The sequence below is a fragment of the Chelonia mydas genome, chromosome 2 (genome assembly GCF_015237465.2).
Source record: "Chelonia mydas isolate rCheMyd1 chromosome 2, rCheMyd1.pri.v2, whole genome shotgun sequence".
Taxonomy (NCBI): domain Eukaryota; kingdom Metazoa; phylum Chordata; order Testudines; family Cheloniidae; genus Chelonia; species Chelonia mydas.
In genome coordinates this window covers 181831463-181854501 of record NC_057850.1, presented here as the reverse complement: position 1 = coordinate 181854501, position 23039 = coordinate 181831463, and the positions used below count along the sequence as shown (strand labels likewise).

Genomic DNA, 23039 nt, shown 5'->3' with positions numbered 1-23039 from the left:
CCATTAGTCTCAGCATCCCCTCCTGTGTGTTCTGATCACGCTCACTGTATGCTTTCCTGGCCTCTGCCACCAAATGCCTCCATGCATTCAGCTGTGCCCTATCAGTGCGAGAGGATTGCATGAGCTTGGAAAACATGTCACTGCAAGTGTGTTTTTTTCACCTTCTAATCTGTGATAATCTCAGGGACGGAGTTGATACAGGGAGTATAGAAACATTTGCACCTGCAGGGGGGATAAAAAGGGAGAGTACAATTTAAGAAGATACATTTCTGAGAACAAAAGACTTTCTCACAGTGAATCAAGCAATTCACAGCAGACTGGTGTGTTTTAGGTACAAGGTCGCATTTTGCCTTTTATATTGAGCGCCTGCCGGTATGGTGACACATCATATATGGCTGGGCAACAGAATTCGTTTTCAGGCAGCTTCCAGGTAAGCCAAAGGGTATGAGGGATTGGCTTCTTCCGCCTTCATAACATGTGGGAATTGTTTCAAACTTCAGTGCTCTCCTTTCCCATAGCAAGCAATGCCGGTTGGGTTTGCTGTTTAAAAGGCGGGGCTGCAGTTTTGGGGTGGATGTGCAGCACACCCCTCCTCCCACCACGTGGCTATTCTCTGGAATGATCCCTTTTAGCCAAGCACAAACAGCCCAGAACGAACGGGGTCCTTTTACTGTTCCCTTACAAAACCTCCCTATTTCAACCAGGTGACCATGAATGATATCACTCTCAAGGCTGACACAGAAAGATAAAGACTGAATGTTGCATGAATGCGACCAAAACCCAGGACCATTTGCTGCCGTGCTTTGTGCTGCAATGATTCCAGACTACTTGCTACTGGTTTGCCATGGTAAAGTGTCCTACCATGGAGGACGAAATAAGGCAGCCCTCCCCAGAAACCTTCCGCAAAGGCTTTCAGAGTACCTACAGGAGAGCTTCGTGGAGATGTCCCTGGAGGATTCCTGTTCCATCCCCGGACATGTTAACAGACTTTCCCAGTAGCTGTACAGGCTGCGAATACATCACAATTCTTCAGGGCAAATCAAACATTAAACACAATTGCTTTTAAACCCTGTACTGTAGTTACAAATGTGCACTCACCAGAGGTGCCTTCTCTACCTTCAGGGTCCGGGAACCTGCCTTGGGAGGGTATTGGCTCCAGGGTGATGAAAAGGTCCTGGCTGCCGTGGAGAATGTATTCTCCTCTTGCCTACTGCACATTCTCCTCCTCTTCCTCATCCACAAAATCCTTTTATGTGCTGTGTGAGACTCCCCCCTTGCAGGTGTTCACAGACAGTGGTGGAGTAGAGGTAGGGTCCCACCCTAGAATGGCATGCAGTTGATCACAGAAGTGGCATGCATGGGGCTCTCCCCCGGAGTGACGGTTTGCCTCCTTTGTCTTTTGGTAGGTTTGCCTGAGCTCCTTAACTTTCACTCGTTTGTGTCTCCCTGGTATAGCCTCTCTCCACCGTGCCCTGTGTGATTTTGGCATATATATCAGCATTTCTTCTGCTAGTTCAGAGTTCTGCCTGCACAGATTCTTCTCCCCATACAGCAATCAGATCCAGTGTCTACCTTTCGCTCCATGCTGGAGCTCGTTTGCGATTCTGGGACTGCATGATCACCTGTTCTGCTGAGCTCACCACGCTGACCAAACAGGAAATGAAATTCAAAAGTTCCTGGTGCTTTTCCTGTGTTCCTGGCTAATGCATCGAGTTGAAAGTGCTGTCCAGAGTGGTCATATTGGAGCACACTGGGATAGCTCCCAGAGGCCAATACCATAGAATTGGACAGCTCTACATCTGCACTACCCCAAATTCGACCCAGGAAGGTCGATTTTAATCGCTACTCCCCTCGTCGGGGACAAGTACAGCAGTCAATTTTAAGAGCCCTTTAGATTGGCGGAACGGGGTTGGTTGTGTAGCCGCATTGCTTATAAAATCGACCTGATGCAGCTAAACTCGACCTAACCTCATAGTGTAGACCAGACCTTAGACAGAGAGAAGCAAACTTATGGGCAGCTCTCAAAGACTTTTGGCCGCATGATAACTAAAAAACATAATACAATATCTTGCAACTCTTACCAGTGCTGGATATCCCGACATAGATAATCCTATTCATAGAACTACTTGAGCAAGTAAAGATGACAGGACTAGGCTCTCTAACAGCATTATTAAAATGAAACTTTGCGGGCAATCAGTCTTTATTGTGAACTGAGCTCTTTTATTCTTATCAGAGATGATCAGCGCAATGTGAGGGATGAGAGAGCACTGACCAAGGGAGCTGCCATGCTGCCACTGACCATGAAATAGATCCAAGCTAGCAAATAAGCCATCCTCTGCCACCAACTTCCCACATGCTTAAAGTAAGTAACGTATTGTTAATGACACATCCTGATCCAGCAGGGTTTTTTTGTAAAGGTGACATACAAGTACAATTTTAAAAAACAACCTTAAATTATAGACTTGTGTGCTAGATGCCCTAAATAAGTGTAAAGTAATTGATTTCAGACTTATCTTCATTTCTTTTTAAATCTCCCAAAGATCAGCATATAACATGGAGCAAGGAGGCAGCCTGAAGGACATTATTTAAAAGAACCAAAAAAACCCACCCCAAAATAATATTCTATGGTTTGGCAAGTCCTACCTTATTCACTCTATTCCTTACACAATATGTTCTTGGTGAAGAAGAAGAGAGACTACTGACAGACAGAAGAAGGGCTGATCTGGTCTAGAGAGAAGGCAAGGACAGGCTTGGTCTGGGCTAAATGGAAGAGTGCCAGATAAGAAAGAAAGGGTCCTATCTTGTGGCCTAGTGATCATATCTCCAAAAAAAATTACTAAAATTCTTTTTTTTAGCTGTCCCATCCCCATGAGATCTCTCTCTGTGATGGGAAGACAGAGGCAGTCATGTCTCTGGAGGGGAAAGGAGGAAGCCTCAGAAGGTAATAATCTAATAAACAGAGGGCTCCATTTCTGCATAGCCTAAAATCTCCACAGAAAAATCTGTCATCGAGCAATTCTTAAATGTTGTTAAAAAAAAAAGACAGTCTCTGGAGAAGAGGAGACTAGGATGTTAGTTATAGGCTTTGTAATTTGTCAAATATCCAATCCGGGTTTGGTGCTGCAAGGCAGAGGACATAAGACCAATGATTTAAAAAAAAGTCCTGTCCTGTGCTAAGAAAACCTAGTTTCTCTCAATGTGTTGTGAATCTAAGATTTGATCCTATTGTTGAGTTAAATGAGACTGGCACCTAAACATTCTCCAATTTTAGTGGGCAAACCAGATAGGGTTGCTCATTATCAGAAACCTCTCCAAATATTTGTTTATATTCATTGCAATAACTCAAAAGGGCAGAGAGCACAGAAAAAACAAAGCTCTAATTTAGAAGCTAACCGGTCACTTTTTTAAATTTAACACTATATTTTTAAACTAGAATATACAATGGCTTACAATTTGGGAGATCAGCATAAAGCGCTTTTTAGACAATTAATATAAGCATCCATTAATCAATTCAATATGGAAGCAAGGAACCAAAACTTTATAGTTTTTGTTTCAAGTATAAAGAGAATATTGTTTGTTCATGGATATGAATTGGAGAGGCTCCTGTTTCAAGTGTAAAGAGAATATTGTTTGTTCATGGGGGAATTGGAGAGGCTCCTTTCTTCCCTCCTTCACTGCCACCCTCATGGTGGACCTACATAAGGGCCAAAGGCAATCTAGCCTGCTGTGTCCACATGATGTGATATTGATGGAAGGGATGTCCATGATAAGATGGCACAAAGAGGTTCCCTATCCATTTCAATTTCTAAAATCTGTTCAGTCATTTCAGACGATGTATTATGAAAGTACTGGTTGCAGCTCATTAGTTAAGGCTGAATTTTGTACTTGAACCACACATTCAGCCTTTGTTATTTATGAAGACTACAGTGTATTTCCCCAAACTTACAGAACTTACTCTTTGGGCACAGAATTTCTGAGAACTAACAAATAAATCTATTAATGTATTTACAATTAAAATTATTTTAAAATAGGTCCTTTAAAACTTTCACATCTGGTACCAGATACCCTTCCCTCCTTTTTTTTCTTGAATGACCTTAACAATAGAATAATAGGCAGTGTCCCCAACTCCTGTCATTTCATTGCGAATTTTACAATATCTGATGTTTTTCTGAATGCCTCAGCTCCTGGAGGCATGTGAGTAGGTGAGAATCTTAGCTCAGCTCATGTATGCAAATAAATAATAATCAACATCCCAGATTTTAGAAGTACATTAGCATGGAGTTAAGACAGAATATACCAGTTTAGTTTAACAAAAATATTATGCTGCAATTTTTCCAAAAGGAAGCATTATAAAACCAGAAAATTAAGAGTAAAGGGTAAAAGAAATCCAAACATATTAAGCTGTAGAAATACACATTTAGGGCACCCAAACTTAACTCTGCCTTGTAGTGACACCACAAGAGAAATAGAAAGAAAAAAAAAAGTCTAATGTGTCTTTAAAAATCAGTTTAATATAATCTAGATCTACAAACACTATTATTCGTTCATCAGAATTGCATGTTATTATTACAAGACAGAATTAAGGCTTTTTTTTTTCCACTAGTGAAATCTTCAGTATTTGTATTGCAGCAGCATGGGGTAGTATAATATTTATTGTAATGCATAGGACAAATACTCTCAGTACCACCAGGTCTGCACTGGAAAAGACCATACTAACAAAATCTTGCTGTGAACCCACAATGGAGTCCATATCAAGCCCATAGCTTCTACTGAATGTAGGCAACGCAAGAATAAAGGCAGAGGAGGTAGCTAGGGTATATGGAGCAGTTGACTTACAAAGAGCAACTTAGAAGCTGGGGAGTCCAGGACCATGTGGAATTAATAAATTCCACTGGGTCCCTGCTGCCTGCCTTTACCTGACTCTGCATGTTACGTGATTCTCCCTGACACGTCCGGTATTCTGCAGAATTTAGGAACTCTCCAAAGTATCCTGTCCCCAGCTCACAATGCACGTCAAACATTTCAAAAATGTATAAAACTAAGGTAATTCCAAGATAAAATACATCATTAAAGATGGAGAGAAGGGTGAAAATATATCACTTAAGCACAGAAAGCCTTACAAGAATGTGGTAGTTACTAAAAAACAACAATTAGAAACTGACGAAATTCAGTCAGAAGTGCTTCTGTGCATTTTTACTTTTTAGATGTCATCCCTGTGGCATGCATACTCACATCTAGGGGGCACAGAGGTCCTTGAAGAAGTAGTAAGGAAATGTAGTTCAGGCATCCACGCAATGTTAACGCTGCACTTCAATGATGCCATCTTCCTGTAGAGAGGGTTCGTCGGGCTTCATCCCTCTCCGGGGTGACGCGGAACCACACTGCCTCCTTTAGTCCTTGCATGGACCCTCGGGGAATTGGTTGGGCCGCAGGAGTCCTCGCTCAAGCCGTCCGGCAGGGGGCTGAGCACACACAGGTAACAATTAGCGGATAACCAGCCTAGGCCCTGGGTCAGGGTGGGGCAGCAAAGAGTTCAGGGCTCAGGTCCTTAGGCAGGGGCTGAGCAGCAGTTTATATAGTCAGTAGGCCCAGGCCCTGGGTCAGGGAGCGGCAGTGAAGCGTCACAGCTCAGGCCCTTGGTCAGGGGCTGAGCAAACCCAGGTAAATAGCATGCAGGCCCTACCACTCCACTGCGTCCCAGTCCAGGGCCCTAGCAGTGGCTAAAGGCCCGCTGCTGTGTCAGTAGGGATCCTGGCCACAACACACAGACACGGGTTCCGGCTGTGCTGCAGCCAGACTCAGGTCAGCTGCCCACGGGCTACTTCCCAGCTCCCCCTCTGGAGGTACCTAAGTCAAGGTGGGGTTCTCAGGGGGGGTCAATCACCATTGGATCCTTGGGGTAGCTGGCGAGGGGTAGGCTCGGCGACTCTCCCACACGCTAATCCATGCTGAGTACTGGCTGGTTGGGCCAATCTCCCGGTGCACCGCTGGTTGCTGTAGTCTCCCCAGCGGGAGCTGGGCTGGAGGTGTCTGGCCTCTCGAGCAGCTGCATCTTGAGTGAGCTCTGAGGTTGGGCTCTTATACTTCCTGTCTGGCCTTTGACCCTCTGGGGGGCAGGCTTGGAGTGCTTTGGCTCCACCCACTCTGGTGTCCGGCAGAGCTCGTCCCTCTCCAAGGCACTGGGGAACCACTCCGCCTCCTTACACTTCCCTTCTTTGTTTTTTCCATAATTACAATGTAAGATGCGTTCTCATTGAACGTGACATTAAAGTCCTTAAGTCATCTGCAGCCCACAGCTGTAGATATCTCAAGTTTTGAAAAGCCACTGTATCATTACAGGCCCGAATTTAGCAAGGTAGTTAAGCACATAAGCAGCCTCATTGAAATCAGTGAGACCACTCACACGCTTGAAAGTTAGATTTGTGCTTAACAACTTAGCTGAATTGGGGCTACATTGAGCACATCCCTGCAATCATACCATCTTTCTGTGGTCATTTTTTTCTATAAAAATGTATAATGCAGTGATCTATACCGCACACATCTAAGATTTCCATATTTTCAAACGTTTAGAGTTCAAGTTTATCTTTAATTCTGAAATTTGTAGGTTTCTAATGGAGGTTTTTTGATAACTACACTGTTTTAAAATTACTAATATATACTGTCAGCCTTAACTCCAGCTTAGTGGGCATTTGTGTGTGAGAGCACATGACAAAGTGAGTAATTATATTGCGTACTCTCATTCATGAGACCAAAAGTCTAATATCTTCAACCAAGTGAGACTGTCATAACGAAAGACCATTCAACATAAATTTCCCTTGGCAAGAAGAAACTTCAAAATAGATTAAAATCGCTCAGAGCAACTCCAAAAATATATTTTAATAGTCAACATATTTGTATTATTTATAAAGTATGCTATAAGTGGTAACTAAGCAGCTCAACAAAACTACCTGATCACCTCTGGATAACCGATATATTTGATAATTACATTCCAGTTGAGTAGTGAAATAATTATGGACAGTATATCAGAGAAAGAATTGATTAAAAATCACAAATAGACATTGTCTAACTACATCATGCCAATAAATATATCGTCCATATTCAGTTTAATTCATAACCACAAAAACCAAGAAGCACCTAATTATACTGCTCTTGTAGTACACAGATGTCCGACAGTTAAATCAGATCTCAATCTGCTGTGCAACCATTTGTTTCCAATGTGAGTTCAGGAGTTTACTTCCGCCAACAATTTCTTATACAAATACAGTCTTTCAGAAGTAATTAAAAAAAGAAAAAAACCTAACAAAGTGCATTTTTTCAATTGTGCAGAGATGAATTTAATTAGTTCAAGTTTCCTTTTCTTTAGCATCAATCAATTTTAGTTTAAATAATTACCAGTCTCAAAATAGCAGAAAGTAAACTCAGTTAATTAATACTGTTAAGGTTTTTATGCACAAGATTTTCCCTACCATAAAACTTCTAAAATGGTGAAGAAAACAAAGCAACATTAAAAAAAAAAAAATCAACAACTTGTGAAAAAGCTCTTAAGAAGGGCTAATAGCATTGACTGAAGCAGGCTACAGAGTTGGCAGGTGATAAGCAAACTTCCATCCAAAGCTCTTCCTTGCAGTATCTGTGGCTCTATCTTGAGAAAAGAATGACAACTGTGCCAAGCTACATCAAACTGTGGTGGTTTTACAATGGGGGTGGGGGGAGAAGGATTTAGAAGACACCACCTGACTTATTTGCATTGGTAACCTACATTTCAACTGGAACCTGGGTGTTCAGGGATAAAAGGCTTAGTGCAAAATCCGGGGTGGCACTCAAATCATTTCAGCTTTCTGGATTACGTATTTTATTTTACCACTTCATTGTTGAGAAACTGAAAAAACCAAACAAGCCATAAAAAAGTTTTTCGTTTGATCCCAGGATTGCTCATATGTTCAAATTTCTAACCAGTAAATGTGCTCATTAAAAACATTTTTTAAGGTGCTCACAGCTACCATCCTGGAAGTGCTGGAGGCTGTGTGTGTGGGAGCCAGAGTTCTGCCACATTTTAAAGGTGGGATCACCATAATCATTCTACATACCATCAAGAGGGTTATATGGAAAGCAATATGTTTTATAACAATAGATTGTTACAACTGCTCTAATGGTGGAGTGAGAGAAAGAATTTTTAGGATATTTTTCCTTAACATTTAAAATATTTGGGTTTTTCCGCCCCCAAAAAGATGCATAATGTATCAGTATTTCATTTTATATAAGTCGATAAATGAAACATCCAATAATGTTTGAATATCTGCATGTTTCTACGTAGAGCAAACGACTTACAATATTCTGAGCTAACATGGAGTCAGGGAGTCACTGGAATAATTTTCCCCTGCAGATGTGCAGTCATCAAAAAAAGAACATGAATCCAAGATTTGATTTTAAAAAAAGATACGCGTATTTAATGCTTTTTAACTAGTAGGACTACAGTGTGAGGAAAAAGTGGTGGAGTAGTTCACTTAAAGCGGTCATAGTTTATTTAGGTCTGATGTCACAATCCTAATGCAGTTAAAATTAGAGGAACAGGGAAGGGAAAGAGGTGCTGAAGAGCAGTGGAAAGTGGAGATTGGGTGATTTACCTCTGATGTTACTATTCCGTGTGTGACAATGAGCTGTTTGTAGGGCAGCAACAAAGGGAGGAGCAGAGAAGATGAAGGAGGAGGAGAAGGAGCAGACACTATATATTACCACTAATGTCAGAATCCTTCCACTCAACAATGAGCTTTTCATTGAAGAGCAACATGGATAAAACTGAGGGGTGAAGACAGAAGAGCAAGGGGAGAAAATAGGAAAAAAAGATGATGGGATTAAAAGAGGAGAGGGGATGGAGAATACCAAAACCAACTGTGAATGTACTAAGGCAGCTGGTATAAGCTGTATTAATAAGCCCCCCCCCCCCCACACACTTACAGTTAAGACAGGACAGAATCACTAAATTCACATTACAACTGTCTGGGCTGATATCTCAACTGCTCACAATTTACTCTTCAATTTATAGAGGCAATTTCAGAACAACTCATATTTGCTAAACAAGAAAAAACTTGTTAGTTCAGAATCAGAATAGTAAGGGGACTCATTTCCGGAATATCTGGGGGCAATGAGATAAGAAAAAAAAAACATTCATTTACATATTCCAAATCTACAACCATTCTACTGATTTTTTTTTCAAGCCACAAGAAAATGTGTCACCCTATGAAGAGAGAAGCATTATGGGAGAAATGTAATTTTGGATAAGACAGACTCAGTGGAAAGTAGCATTCATCATTAAGTATTAAAATAACAATATAAAAAGATATCCGGTAGTGAAAATAACTGAAGGAAATCAGCAAGATTGCTAAAGTCAAATCAGAACCTAGAAACTAAGAAGCCACCTTCCAATATTACCACTGGATACACTCGAATTAAAAAGACTAAATTAAAAATATGAACAGTTAATAAAGATATACTGTAGCACCTAGAAGCTCACTACCCACCATCCAGTAATGTCAGGATCAAAAGAATAATATTACCCAACTATAAACAGATTATAAGGGTGAGTCAGCATCCAAATACCTACCCTGCACAAACACTGTTAAGTGTACACCCCCTCTCCCCCCAGAAAAGAGCTTTTGATGGTGAGCTACAACATTGCTCCGATAACCAAAGCCTGAGCTACAGTGATATTTTATGAATTGTAATAAAGAATTAGAAGCTCAATAGATTTATTTCAACAATAGAAAATGGTACTATTTATCTGCACAATAAATGTAATCCTGTGGTAGTATAAATAGGATTTATACAATAAAATTGCAGTTAAGTACTGCATTTACTGTATTCAAATTGTTCAAAATCTCAAGCCACTCAAACAATTTTCTAGTTCATTTTTAATCTATTTAGTGCGTAGCAGCAGTGCTCATGGTAGGACTGTAAAGGATAAGAAGGAAAAAGGGGAGTGTTTTCATCTGAGCTGTTAAGGAAAATAAATTAATTTTTTCCTATTGCTCATTTCAGTCAATGAAAGTCGGAAGACTGAGACTCAAAGAACCACTCCCCAAACATAATTGCTCCAGAAACCACCCAACAGAGGTTGAGTACCAAGGACCTAACTGATTCTCACTTCAGTTTTATACTAATAACTCCACTGAGTTCAGTAGAGCTATTAACAACTTAATGCAAGTAAGCGCACATTCAGGCCCAAAATCCTAGATACATACAATGGAAACACATTACCATTCCTTTTCCATCTCTCTCTTCCTCCTTCCTGCTCTACTTCCTGCCTATTCTATCTACCTATCCCCCATTCAAACATCTTGTTTATTTTCCTAAAACCTTTTTTTTCTTAATTTCTCTGGACGTTTGGCCTCCACAGCCTCATCAGGAAATACAGTTCATTCTATCACAAGCCTAACCCAAGGACCATGACTAATATAGGACATTTTTCTGCAACAACTGTTTACAAACACAAGTGTATATCTTCTAAAATTCATCTCCCCGGTGAGAGCAGACTTATGGATTTATGGTTTATTAACAGCATTTGACTATTTCATATTGATTGACACAGAAATGAAACAATGTTCAAAAATTGAAGAAAAGGAGGCATGTAAAGAATACACCTATTTTAGTTCCCTCTGTGGCAGAAAATTCCACTAGTGAGTCCCTATTACATAAAAAAACAAAATTTCTCTAAACTTTCAATAATTTTTACCATAATATAGGGAAAAAAACAGGATAAAGCATTATAAACACTTCCATGTAGTTGTTTCTTGATACAGGGTAGCTGTCTCAATAAATGCATCTTCAGTTCACCAGTCACTGTAGTAGCTAGACGTTAATAAGGCATCAGTACCAAATAACAGCTGGAATCAGAGAGGTTTGCAGCAGTTTAGAGGGTTCTATAAAAGGACAATACACTGAAACATTCCACGGTGCTTTATGGTGCCCGAGTTGCAAATTGCCATAAACTACTTGAGTTGGTCACACTTTTTGGGACCAGGGTCTGAAAGTGTCCTATACTTATTTGCAAATCTATTTAACATCCAGAAACATTTAACTATTTAGTCTGTAATCAGATTTCAATAGGATTTTCTTTAAAAGCACAGCCTAAATACCTGTAATTATCAAGTGCCTACAGTTGCTTTAAAGTTGTTTTTATCCATTACAAATGCACATTTGAAAACTGTCTATGTAAAATCTCTTACAGAAGTACCTAACAAAAGGTTTCCAGATCCAAATACTTATCCAAAATATTTGTTTTTAAAAACATTTGTCTTTTTTTTAATTTTATTTTTTTTTTGGCACAGGTTAGATGGGGAGGGGGACACTTAAGAACATTACGCTTGTTGAACCTTGCACAGAACAGGACAGAACTACATTGGCAGGACTCTTTCTACCAAATTGTATTGCTACAGTATTGTCTGCATAAGTCGGTGTGCATAGACTTTCATAAAAAAATGCATAAGAATAGGGCTACGGAGGAGGGAAAGAAAAACAGGAGATTAAAAAGTGGTAATTTGCCTTTCACAGACGAAAGATAATATTTTAGATGGAGCATATGGAACAATGGAAAAGATTCACGAAAGGAATAATTGTCACAAAAGATATTTTCAAGCACAATTACAGAGTTGGGAATCAAACCACATATCAATATTTTCAAACTTGGGTGCATAAATTAGATATCTAAATCCATAGCAGTCTGATTTTCAGAGGTATTAAGCATCTGATTTTCAGAGGCATTAAACAAATTTAAAGGAAGATATGAATATTCAGAACCTCTGAAAATTAGGCCACTTGTCAACTGTAAATATGGATTAATTAAGCACCCAAGAATGCCCTGACCACCATTCTGCACCATGCGACTTTTGTCTTGCTGCCTGGAAATAAAGGGGTTGCTGTTGATAGGGGACTCCCTCTGAAACTGAGCGGGGGGAGGGTGGGAAGGAGAAAGTTTACCTGGATGGAGCAGGGAGGAACAGGAAGTAGCTGGACTGTGTGTGTTTGTGTGCACGCATGTCTGTCTGTGTGGATTCTGCCCTTTCAGGTGACCAGAGGGTGAGTGGAGAAGCCTTCTCTCACTGTGATCAGGCTGGCATGTCTGAACATTTTAATCACAGCCTGATGGAATATCGCGTTATCTTTAAGCAACTTGGTTTTAGAAGGTTCAGAATCATACAGAAACCTAATTTGCTCTTTCCACTACGTTATTGGTAGAATTCAGAAGACAATGCTCAGAAATGAAGAATGAGATGAAAGGCTCACCTACCAGCAGAAGTGAGGGAAAGGAAATTTCATCAGCTTTTAGAATTATTAGCCTATGTAATATGGTGGCATAGTATGTAATATTTGCACAGAGTAAGATATCTCTATATATCTATATATATTTGTTTAGTAAAAAGGACAGTTGAGGAAATGTTTTTTAAATTCCCACTTTTTATATTTAACTAATTGTGCTAAAAGATAATTAAAGTAATCAAGCACATACCAAACTGTAATACAAAAGACTTCAGCTCAAAAACTATGCCTTACAAAAATTCTACCTGTAACAAATACACACTGCCCAGATCTGTCTCTCAACACAATCTCATCAGTATGAATTGCACTTAAATCTATATAATTCTTAATTTCTAATTGAACAGTGAATAAGGATGAATTGAGAAAAATTCTGATTAGGAGAGAAAGCTTAGTTGTGTTACCTAGTAAGAGCAGGGCTATGTTCAGTCAGGGCTACCAACAGTTTCAGAGCATACACTGGTACTGGGTCAGGTGCCATTAGAATGTGCTCATATCTGCAATGAAAATGAAAGTAATTATCGTGAAAATCGGAGATATTCTGTATCATGCAGCTGATGTTTTGTGATAGCTTAAATTATATCAGTTACCAGAGTTTTATGAAAATCACCAACCCAAAATGATTTTGTTTTACAAGTCAATAACAAGACAAAGACCTTAGGGCCTTGCAACCTGATTCAAACCTGAATACAAGTGTTGAGCGCAGGTTGGATAGTAGATGCTTGGGTCAGGCTTTAAGATCAAGCCCAAGGGACTAGAGGTGGACGTGGAGTTGTGGACATCCCTGGAGGTGGCATGGCAAGGCTGGGGCTACAGCAAATAGTCTTTTCTTTACATGGGACAATGGCTGGCATCAGCAGCACTGACAAGGGAGGGAGTGCTATGCTCGCACCAGCTGTTTCCCACCTTAAGAAACAGACAAATACACAAATGTGAGCATACACACGTGGTGCAGCTCAGCTGTTATTAGAGTGGTGCGGCATGGCCAGTCAGGTTCTTGCATTGGACATCCCTTGCCTTGCACTCCACCTCCCTGCCTGGCATGGAGTAGTTCATGGTTCCTGTGCAGGAGATGCCCTTGCTGCAGCATTTCAGGAAATGTGAGAAGATGGTGATTATGGGGGGCTCAGCAGATGGGTACTAACCCCACACACCCCACAGTCCCAGGGCTTGTGCCCACACCTACCCTTCCCCTGTGCCTGGAGCCCTGCAGCGCTGCCAGGCAAGAGGAAGCAGCAGAGGGGAGGAGGACAAGGACTTTCCCAAATGCACACAGCAATGGGGCATGGTGCCTGGCTGCCCTGGCTGCAGGCTGGAGGCTTTAGGGTTGCCAACTTTCTAATTGCAAAAACCAAATATCCTTGCCCTGCCCCGCCCTTTCTCCGATCACTCCATCCATTGCTCACTCTCCCCCACCCTCATTTGCTCATTTTCATAGGGCTGGGGCAGGGGCATGGGAGGGGGTGAGGGGGGTGGGCTCCAGGTGGCGCTTACCTCAGGCAGCTCTTGGGAAGTGGCCAGCATGTCCCTCTGGCTCCTACGTGGAGGAGCAGGCCAGGGGGCTCTATATGCTGCCTCTGCCCGCAAGCCCTGCCCCTGCAGCGCCCACTGGCCATAGTTCCTGGCAAATGGGAACTACGGAGCCGGTGCTCGGGGCGAGGACAGCGCACAGAGCCCCTGTGGCTGCCCCTACGCCTAGGACCCGGAGGGACATGCCGGCCACTTCCTGGGACCTGGGTAGGGAGCCTGCCAGCCCCACGCCAATCAGACTTAACAGCCCGGTCAGCAATGCTGACTGGCGCCACCAGGATCCCTTCTCAACCAGGTATTCCTGTCAAAAACCAGACAGCTGACAACCCTAGGAGGGCTGTGGTCCCATGGGGGTGCAGGAGCAGACAATCCCACATTCATTGGGGCAGCTGCAGGACAGGGTGGGGAAACAAGGCAGTTCTGTGAATGACAGAGGCACATAGGTCTGTTTGCAATGCCCTGGCCACGCTAGTCTGCTGGCTCTGGTTGCTACCCCTCTGCAACTAACTTTGCAGCCCAATGCAATGAGACGCAACTACAAGAGTCAGGTCCAGTATGAACACAACTTGACACTCCTGCATTTGGGTCAACTGTGGTCTAGTCATGTTCAGGTCAGGCTTTAAAATTAGGTCCAAACAGCACTCTCAAGGACCCTAACTCTTTGGAATTGTATAATAAGTCCACTACTTGGATATGAAGTTTCAAAAGCAGAGCTTCACAAAAATTAATCCCAGTTTATGGGAAGAAAATACAAAGGAAGAAATGCAGTATTAATAGAGTCCTTTAGTAACATGTATATCTACATTTTCAAAAGGTCAGCAGTAAAATGACAAAAAAATCATTTCACACAAAGAATCTTAAAATAGTAAAAGGTATAAGTGCTAGGGGGAGCTCAGAAATATCGTACGAGGGATGATATGTGACCTGACTTAGATTATTGATTTTGTTTATTTTTTTGCAATTTAAAACCTTTTAAAGCACCAGGGTGGGGGTTGGGGGGGGGGCTGTTTTGAATTAAGTGCACTTTCATCCTCCAAGGAATGCTAGTGAATGTGCAACAACTCCAATCAGTTTTTTTTTACTTCTAAAATGCCATGTAGTGAGGGAGACGTGAGTATTAGTTACCTACCACCTAACATCAACTCATTCCCCTCAAAGTTTGATTTATTTATTTTTAAAGACAACTGAAGATTGTACATAACACACAAGCAGATATAGTACACAGGCAAGAACAGCAAATCTGGATGAAATGTCTGATCAACTTTACATGCAGATAAAAGTGAAAACATGTATGGAAAGTCCGGATCAGTAAAGAGGTACAAGAAAGAAATCTTTGAAAAGACCCATGCAAAATCCACTAACCGAAAGCCTGGTAAAGAGGAAACAAGATGCTGAATATCAACATGGACATTGATATGTCTTCTAACAACATGATAATCTTTGATTTACCAGAGGAATAAGGATATTTCTATTTCTTTTAATGAAATGAACAGCTGTAAAATAATTGCATAAGGTAACGGGGAAGAGAAGGGATGAAATAAGATACAAGAGTGAGTAAGAGACAGAGACAGACAGACAAACACAGACCGACTCACTCCTGTCAAAAACAGCACCTTTCATTAGTAAGTGCTTCCTTTAGGAAGGCCAATCTAGACAAATGGAAGAGATAAAGGCAACAGACGAGACATTCCATTATTCATCAAAGTAAAGCATGAAGAACTTAAAAAGGAAAATGACGGGATTAGTAAAAGAAAGAATACCATGTTTTTGACACCACAATGTTTTCATATTGCATAAGCGTTTTCTAAAAACTACCAACAAATATCACTGGTTATCTTGGCATCTATGGGACTCCCTTCACAGAAAAAGACACTCCTACGGGCTTGTGTACACAGTGCACTAATCTGCACCAGAGAGGTATAAATTCTAGGGAACATTCAGCACATCACAAACGAACTGGCCTGTGTGAAACCTCCTGGCATACACTAGAAGTTCCCTAATGTGTATTAAAGTAGTCCCATTTCACATAGTACATGTGTGAGCAAGGCAGGGCTTGCTGTCAGCAACACATCACTGGTACTCGCTGCTAAGCTAAGTGTGCTAGCCATATTATGTTCCAAGTCCATGACATCTTTGGAAGGAAATACCAGGAACTGAACTTACTATCATGCATGGTAGACCAAAGACTTAATACTTGATGGTAGCTTTATATCTGTAATAATTAAAGCTTGTACTTTCCAACTAATAAATTCCAATACCTGAAATAAAACAAATTTTCTCATTTGTGATTAATGAACTTCTCTTTCTCTCACATTAGAAAAAAAAAAAATCTTAATTCACTAGTGACATAGGCCCCAATCCTGCAAACACTTATACATGCAAGTAGTCTTACTGATCTCAGTGAGACTACTCATGCATGCTTATAGTCAAGGCAAGGACTGCTGGGACTACATTTTTAAACAAGGGAGCCTAAAGGTAGTCACCTAAATTAGCTCTCAAAATCCTGATTTTGTTATACAAAACATGGATTTAGGTCTCAAAAACTGATAATTCCTAACAATATTAATAAATATTGATATAGAAGCCTAATTTTAGGCCTACATGCTTATAAATGTGGTACTTGGTAACTTGTTAATGTTCACAGAGAAGAGATATTATTTAAAAAATAAATGATTACCATTATATTTATTTAACCTCAGTCTCCCATGTGTTCAATAAAATCAGTCTTAGTTATTTGTTTTTACTTGAAACTCCAGTTTTTTTCCCCCAACGGTAACATAAGTGAAATATTTAGGGTAAGATATTTTGCCGTACTAAGTAATTCTATAGCCAAGTGATTAATCGACCCAAACATCACACAAAAAACCCGGAACTGCTAAAATGAACATTCTTTTTGTGGCAATTATGATGAACTTTTTCTGGAAAACTATATAGGGTTATGAATCACAAATAACCCAGTGCTGTACCTTCTATGTGGAGAAGAAGTCTCTCTGCTCCTAAGCCATTACCGTGTGAATATCTATGACTAATATTTTCATCACATGAAGAAACATACAAACTAATAAAACTCAGTTTTTAGAGATGAAAATAATTATTTGGTAAATTTCAACTATAATCTGGTAAATTGCCATATTATATATTCTCACATATAAATAGTGTCAAGGGAACCCAGAGGTTTTGGAGTTCCTTTAACCACTAAAAATTCACCTCCTCCCTATCTGAACGATCCAAGATTTTAGTTTGGAGAACTGGGCTGGAAATCTGCCAAGAACCACCACATGATAATCTTAATCACATTTCAGCACATGAGATCTCAGCCAAAACCAGGAAGTGCAGAGGAATGTGTAAAATGCAAAATATTATTTTCTGTATTTTAAGAGATTAAAAAACGTTTTCATATATGAAAAAGGGTTGGTGTGATCTGAGTTTAAGGAAAATTTTGGTCAGTTTTTATTTAATACAAACCATTTCAACCATCCCTGTTTATTTTATTATTTCCAAAAGTTCTGTATTGGTTACCAAATACCCAGAAAAAATAAAATCTCTCATTGAAAGAAATGAAAACATTCCACTCGATGAAAGGTAGGAAAAAAAAAATAACATACTGATCTACAAACACACTAATATTTCTAACCTAAAATTACCATTCTTAAACTCAAGTAGAGGGTGCCAGTCATGTATACAGCACATGATAAGAAAATCTTTGCCAATACTGCATTTCTCTAAAGCTGCCCTTTTGCATTTCAGACATATAGAGCAACATTCTAAGACCTGGGAGAATCTCTCACTTGAATCAATTGAATGTGGGCAGACTTTCTGCAGGCTTCAACTGCACACACAAAGTAGGCCAGCCAGAGTCCCCTTTAAAAATAAAGTCAGCACAAATTAAACTATTAAATCCCCCTTTTCCATACAACTGGATAGCGAGCCTCTCAGTTCTTGAGACTGAAATGGAGCCGAATGACTCCTTTCAAGAATTTCATTACCATGGAGTTCGAAAATACCTATTTCCGACGGATGGGTAGGTGAAATGCCAAAATTACCACCAAGTGCACTCTCAACTAATTAAGTGAAAAATCAGAAACCTCAAGGTGTAACAGGTACTCAGAGTTGTCCTGTATACAAACCATTTTCACTTGAACTCCCCAGGCTAACAATCATATTGAGAACCACTTCTATTTGGCCAAATAGGACGCTCTGATGGAGGGCTTTCTATTATTAAGCAAGATTTGCCGGACCACCTCTGAATATCATTTCTCTCCTCGTCTAACTATCCACTATCCACAAGATGCAGGGAGATGAGTGCTGGATGTGAAATCTGGCTGTGATACTGAGTCAGGAGGCCAGATGAAGAGGAAGAGATATGGGAGGCTGGACTGATAACGCAAGGAGGTCAGAGAACCACCATTATCTAGGCCATGCTCGAGGAATGAGAATAAGCCTGACACAATACAATTTCAGCTAGAGAATGACTTGTGGGATGATCAGAGTTGGAGGAAAAGCATACAGGAGTGCTGATTCCCAGCGCAGGTGAAAAGCATTGATCACCACTGGATCACTGTCCTGGACACAGAAGTCAAAATGAGTGCTTGCTGGATGCTGCAGGAGGATGACCTGGATGGCTAAATCTGGAACCAGTGGGCCTTCGCCTCTAGGATCTATGTCCTTTCCTGGGGTAGTCCCACTGCCTTACTGGAAAGGAGGACTGCCCAAAGAAACACCTATAGGGGGCATCCCTGTACAGCTAGCATATAAATTCCCAAGGAACGCAAAGTAGTCAGGGCATCCTTAAAAGAGCGCAGGGTCTCATTGCGCTTTTCCAAAAACAAAACCTAACCATCGAAAGTTACGTCTTCAACAGTCTGCTGGACCTCAGGTACAATGCCTGAATTCTGCAGCCCTCAGGAACCTCCTCATGGTCACAGCCAATGCCATAATTCTGGCTGAGGTATCTGCCAGGTCTAGAGATGACAGTAAAGAAATCTTGGTTCCCATAAGGTTTTCTCCAATGAATGCCTTAAACTCTTTAAGGCTTTTAGCAGCTTCTCTGCAAACTCAGACATGGGCACCCAATTAACAAAGCCATATTTAGAGAGCAACATCTGTTGGGTTGCAAACCACATCTGCAGGGAAGAGAAAATATAAATGTTCCTCCCCATTAAGTCCATCCTTTTGGACCCTTTGTCCGTAGATGTAGATTTATGTCTTCCCTGTCATTTGCTGCAGTTATCTCAAGAGAGTTAGGGGTTGGGTGGGAGTAGAAACCCTGCATGGGAACAAAGTATCACTTCTCTGAACACTTCACTGTGAGAGACAACAAAGCAGGAGTATTCCAGAGGGCCTCTGCAGACTCCAACAGAGCCTCATTTAACCAGGACTACTCTTCCTGGAGCGGATGGTTGGAGAACATCCAGCAGCTTATGCATATTGTCCTGCAGAAATTCCACCTGGATACCTAAGGTAGCCTAAGGTCCTTATGTCTTAAACTGCTCAGGCATCTATGGAGGAGGAGCCTGGCACAGATGAGTCATCCAGAGAGGATGAAGAGGTGGTTTGCTGTGCCAACAGCAGGTCCTGGTTTTGCACCACAGGATCTGGTTAGTCACACCTGAGCCATTCTTTTTAGGTTAGAAGTTTGAGGAACTGACCCAGACTGAGGTGTAAACAAAGGAGGTTTTGGAACAAATTGATAAATTAAACAGTACTAAGTCACCAGAACCAGATGGTATTCACCGAAGAGAGTTATGAAGGAACTCAAATATGAAATTGCAGAACTACTAAGTGTGCCATATAGTCTATCATTTAACTCGGCTTCTGCACCTGGTGACTGGTGGATAGCTAATGTGATGCCAATTTTTTAAAAAGGCTTGAGACGTGATCCAGACAGTTACAGGCCGGTAAGCCTAACTTCAGTACCAGGCAAATTGGATGAAAGTATAGTAAAGAACAGAATTATCATACACATTGATGGACACAATTTGTTGGAAAAGAGTCAACATGGCTTTTGTAAAGGGAATTCATGCCTTACCAATCTATCAGAATTCTTTGAGGGGAACAAACAAACATGTAGACAAGGGTGATCCAGTCAATATAAGCAGTCATGGGATAAGAGAGAAGGTCCTGTCATGGATCAGTAACTGGTTAAAAGATAGGAAACAAAGGGTAGGAATAAATGGTCACTTTACAGAATGGAAACTATAGTGGGATTCAAAAAAGGACTAGATAAGTTCATGGAGGATAGGTCTATCAATGGCTATTAGCCAGGATGGTCAGGTATGCAACCCCATGCTCTGAGTGTCCCTAGACTGTTTGCCAGAACCTGGGAGTGGATGGCAGGCAATGGATCACTGGATGATTGCCCTCTGAAGCACCTGGAATTGGCCACTGTTGGAAGACAAGATACCGGGCTAGATGGACCATTGGTCTGACCCAGTATGGCTGTTCTTATGGATAACCCTGGAGGCCCAGAGGGAAAAGGCTCAGCAGCCGCTTTTAGCTCTGGTTTGGGAATGAGAGCCACTAATGGGACTGGTGATCTCGCTCTGGAGCAGGTCGAAGAGTAAGACCTCAAAAACCGAGGTGTGTCATAAGGAGGACACTGGGCAAAAGGATATGGCATTGGTGGTCAGTAGGCACCGGGTCAAGACCCCCAGTCCCAACTGCAGGAATGATGCCAACCTTGGTACTCAGGCATCAGACATCATAGATCACAATATTGGGTGATGACAGAGAGGATGACAACTCTAACCAGGACCTTGAAGGGTCTCAAAGATTCTCTGGTGAGAACAGGGACGTCAGCCCCAATAGGGTGAACAAATGATCTGACCAATCTGAAGCACAACATGTGGCATGATATCAGTGGTGAAAAGGGAGAGGGAATCAGCACCAGCAGTACTGAGTAAGTCATGCTCCCACACAATACCAGAGAAGGCACCTGCACAGGGGATGTTAAGGTTCCTTCCCCACTCTGAACTCTAGGGTACAGATGTGGGGACCTGCATGAAAAACCTCCTAAGCTTATTTTTACCAGCTTAGGTTAAAACTTCCCCAAGGTACAAACTATTTTACCTTTTGGCCCTGGACTTTATTGCTGCCACCACCAAGCGTCTAACAAATATATAACAGGGAAAGAGCCCGCTTGGAAACGTCTTTCCCCCCAAAATCCTCCCAAACCCTACACCCCCTTTCCTGGGGAAGGCTTGATAAAAATCCTCACCAATTTCCACAGGTGAACACAGACCCAAACCTTTGGATCTTAAGAACAATGAAAAAGCAATCAGGTTCTTAAAAGAAGAATTTTAATTGAAGACAAAGTAAAAGAATCACCTCTGTAAAATCAGGATGGTAAATACTTTACAGGGTAATCAGATTTAAAACATAGAGAATCCCTCTAGGCAAAACCTTAAGTTACAAAAAGACACAAAGACAGGAATATACATTCCATTCAACACAGCTTATTTTATCAGCCATTTAAACAAAACAGAAACTAACACATATCTAGCTAGATTACTTACTAAGTTCTAAGACTCCATTCCTTTTCTGTTCCCAGCAAAAGCATCACACAGACAGACTTTGTTTCTCCCCCCCTCCAGCTTTGAAAGTATCTTGTCTCCTCATTGGTCATTTTGGTCAGGTGCCAGTGAGGTTATCCTAGCTTCTTAACCCTTTACAGGCGAAAGGGTTTTTCCTCTGGCCAGGAGGGATTTTAAAGGTGTTTACCCTTCCCTTTATATTTATGACAGAGGCCAAGGATGGTACCGAGTTTGACAACAAGATCTGCTGCCAGGGCAATGACAGTGTAGACGGGGCAATGACACCCGCATCAAGGGGGCCTTCAGTGTTGGGCACAGCATCCGCCTCAATTCCACAGCCTGAGATGTGGACAGTGCGAACTGCAGTGCAAAGAAACTCAGCACGTCTGCAACACAGTCAGAAGATGCCAAGGGAACAAAGGAAGATGAAGCAGTAGACATAATGGCACCAGAAGCATCCTGAACTAGTGGAGAGTTAGAGACTGAGAGGCAAATCAGGTCTGAAGCCACCTGATATGCCAATGGCATGGAGACAGTCAGCGCTGGTGCTTACATCATCAGTACCAGATTCAATGGATGCCCCATGACTAGACCTGGAGTCAACAGTATGAGCTCTCACTGATCTCAGCGCAGTACTAGGGAATGATTGGATGGACCTGCTCCATCCCATGTGCCGGAAGGAGTACAGTGCCGGGCAGCACTCCTCTTGAAAGGTGATGAAGAGTTTCCCCAAACCATAGCACTAGGGTTGCCAACCCTCCAGGACTGACCTGGAGTCTCCAAGAATTAAAAAAAATGTCATGTGATGAAATCTCCAGGAATACATCCAACCAAAATTGGCAACTCTACATGGCACGGTCCTCTTTAATCTTATGGGACCTCTTTCTTGCCACACCAAATGAGGGACAATGACTCCTCTTCCTACTGGGAGAAACAGCAGGGTCTGAATTTGGAGCGGCATCACTTGCTGGTTACACAGGTGACCGCCAATCGGACGAGTGCCTTGGTGTTGAAGCAGGCCTTATGGCCTGCTCCAGAAGGTGCTGCTTCAGCTGTATGTCTCTCACCACCTGAGTTCTCTTGTTGAATGACTTACAGATGGAGCACTATTCCTTTGTGTGTCCCTCACAGAGACACAACAAGCACCTCATGTGGGGATCGCTATTGGGGATAGTCCCTCCTTGCAATGGACAATGTTTGAGCCCTGATGAGGGCATCACACAGGGCAGACAACTACTCAAACTAACACTAAACTAAACCTAAAGTACCACTAACTATTATATAGAATAAAACAAGAAAAACCTCTCAGAAAACCGAGACTGAAAATGAGAGGTGAACACACCTCACTGAGCTCTGACTCTAGCTGCAGGAGGTGAGAAAAAACTTGAGGGGGATTGGGGCAATGCCGCCCTTACATAGCCAGAGGAGGGCTAGGGCAGCAGGGTATGAGTGCCATTCTGTGGGTATTTCTGGGCAAAGTTCTACGGCTTTGGTGCACTGGATGCACGCTTATATGAAATACATGGCTGAATCTACTCAGAGAAGAACTATTCTTAACTCATTAGCTGGGCAAACATGGATTTGTTTAAATCACAGCCCAAGAGCTGAGGGAAATTCTTGTCTTGTTCTAAGAGAAACCATGGAGACAGAATCACTGAGATGCAACTT

At 41.6% G+C, this 23039-nt stretch overlaps 1 protein-coding gene across 14 annotated transcripts in view; it reads right to left on the bottom strand.

Moving 5' to 3' along the window:
* ULK4 (unc-51 like kinase 4) overlaps positions 1 to 23039 on the bottom strand; it is a 395815-nt gene that overhangs the window by 210013 nt on the left and 162763 nt on the right. For 10 of the 14 annotated variants that reach the window (XM_037890225.2, XM_043540763.1, XM_043540762.1 and 7 more), the window contains one exon: positions 12714 to 12806. In XM_037890225.2, coding sequence (XP_037746153.1) covers positions 12714 to 12806 — 93 coding nt within the window. Of the gene's footprint in view, positions 1 to 1873; positions 10881 to 12713; positions 12807 to 23039 lie in introns of those variants that run through there. The other 4 variants (XM_043540768.1, XM_043540765.1, XM_043540766.1 and 1 more) reach the window with 1 other exon arrangement.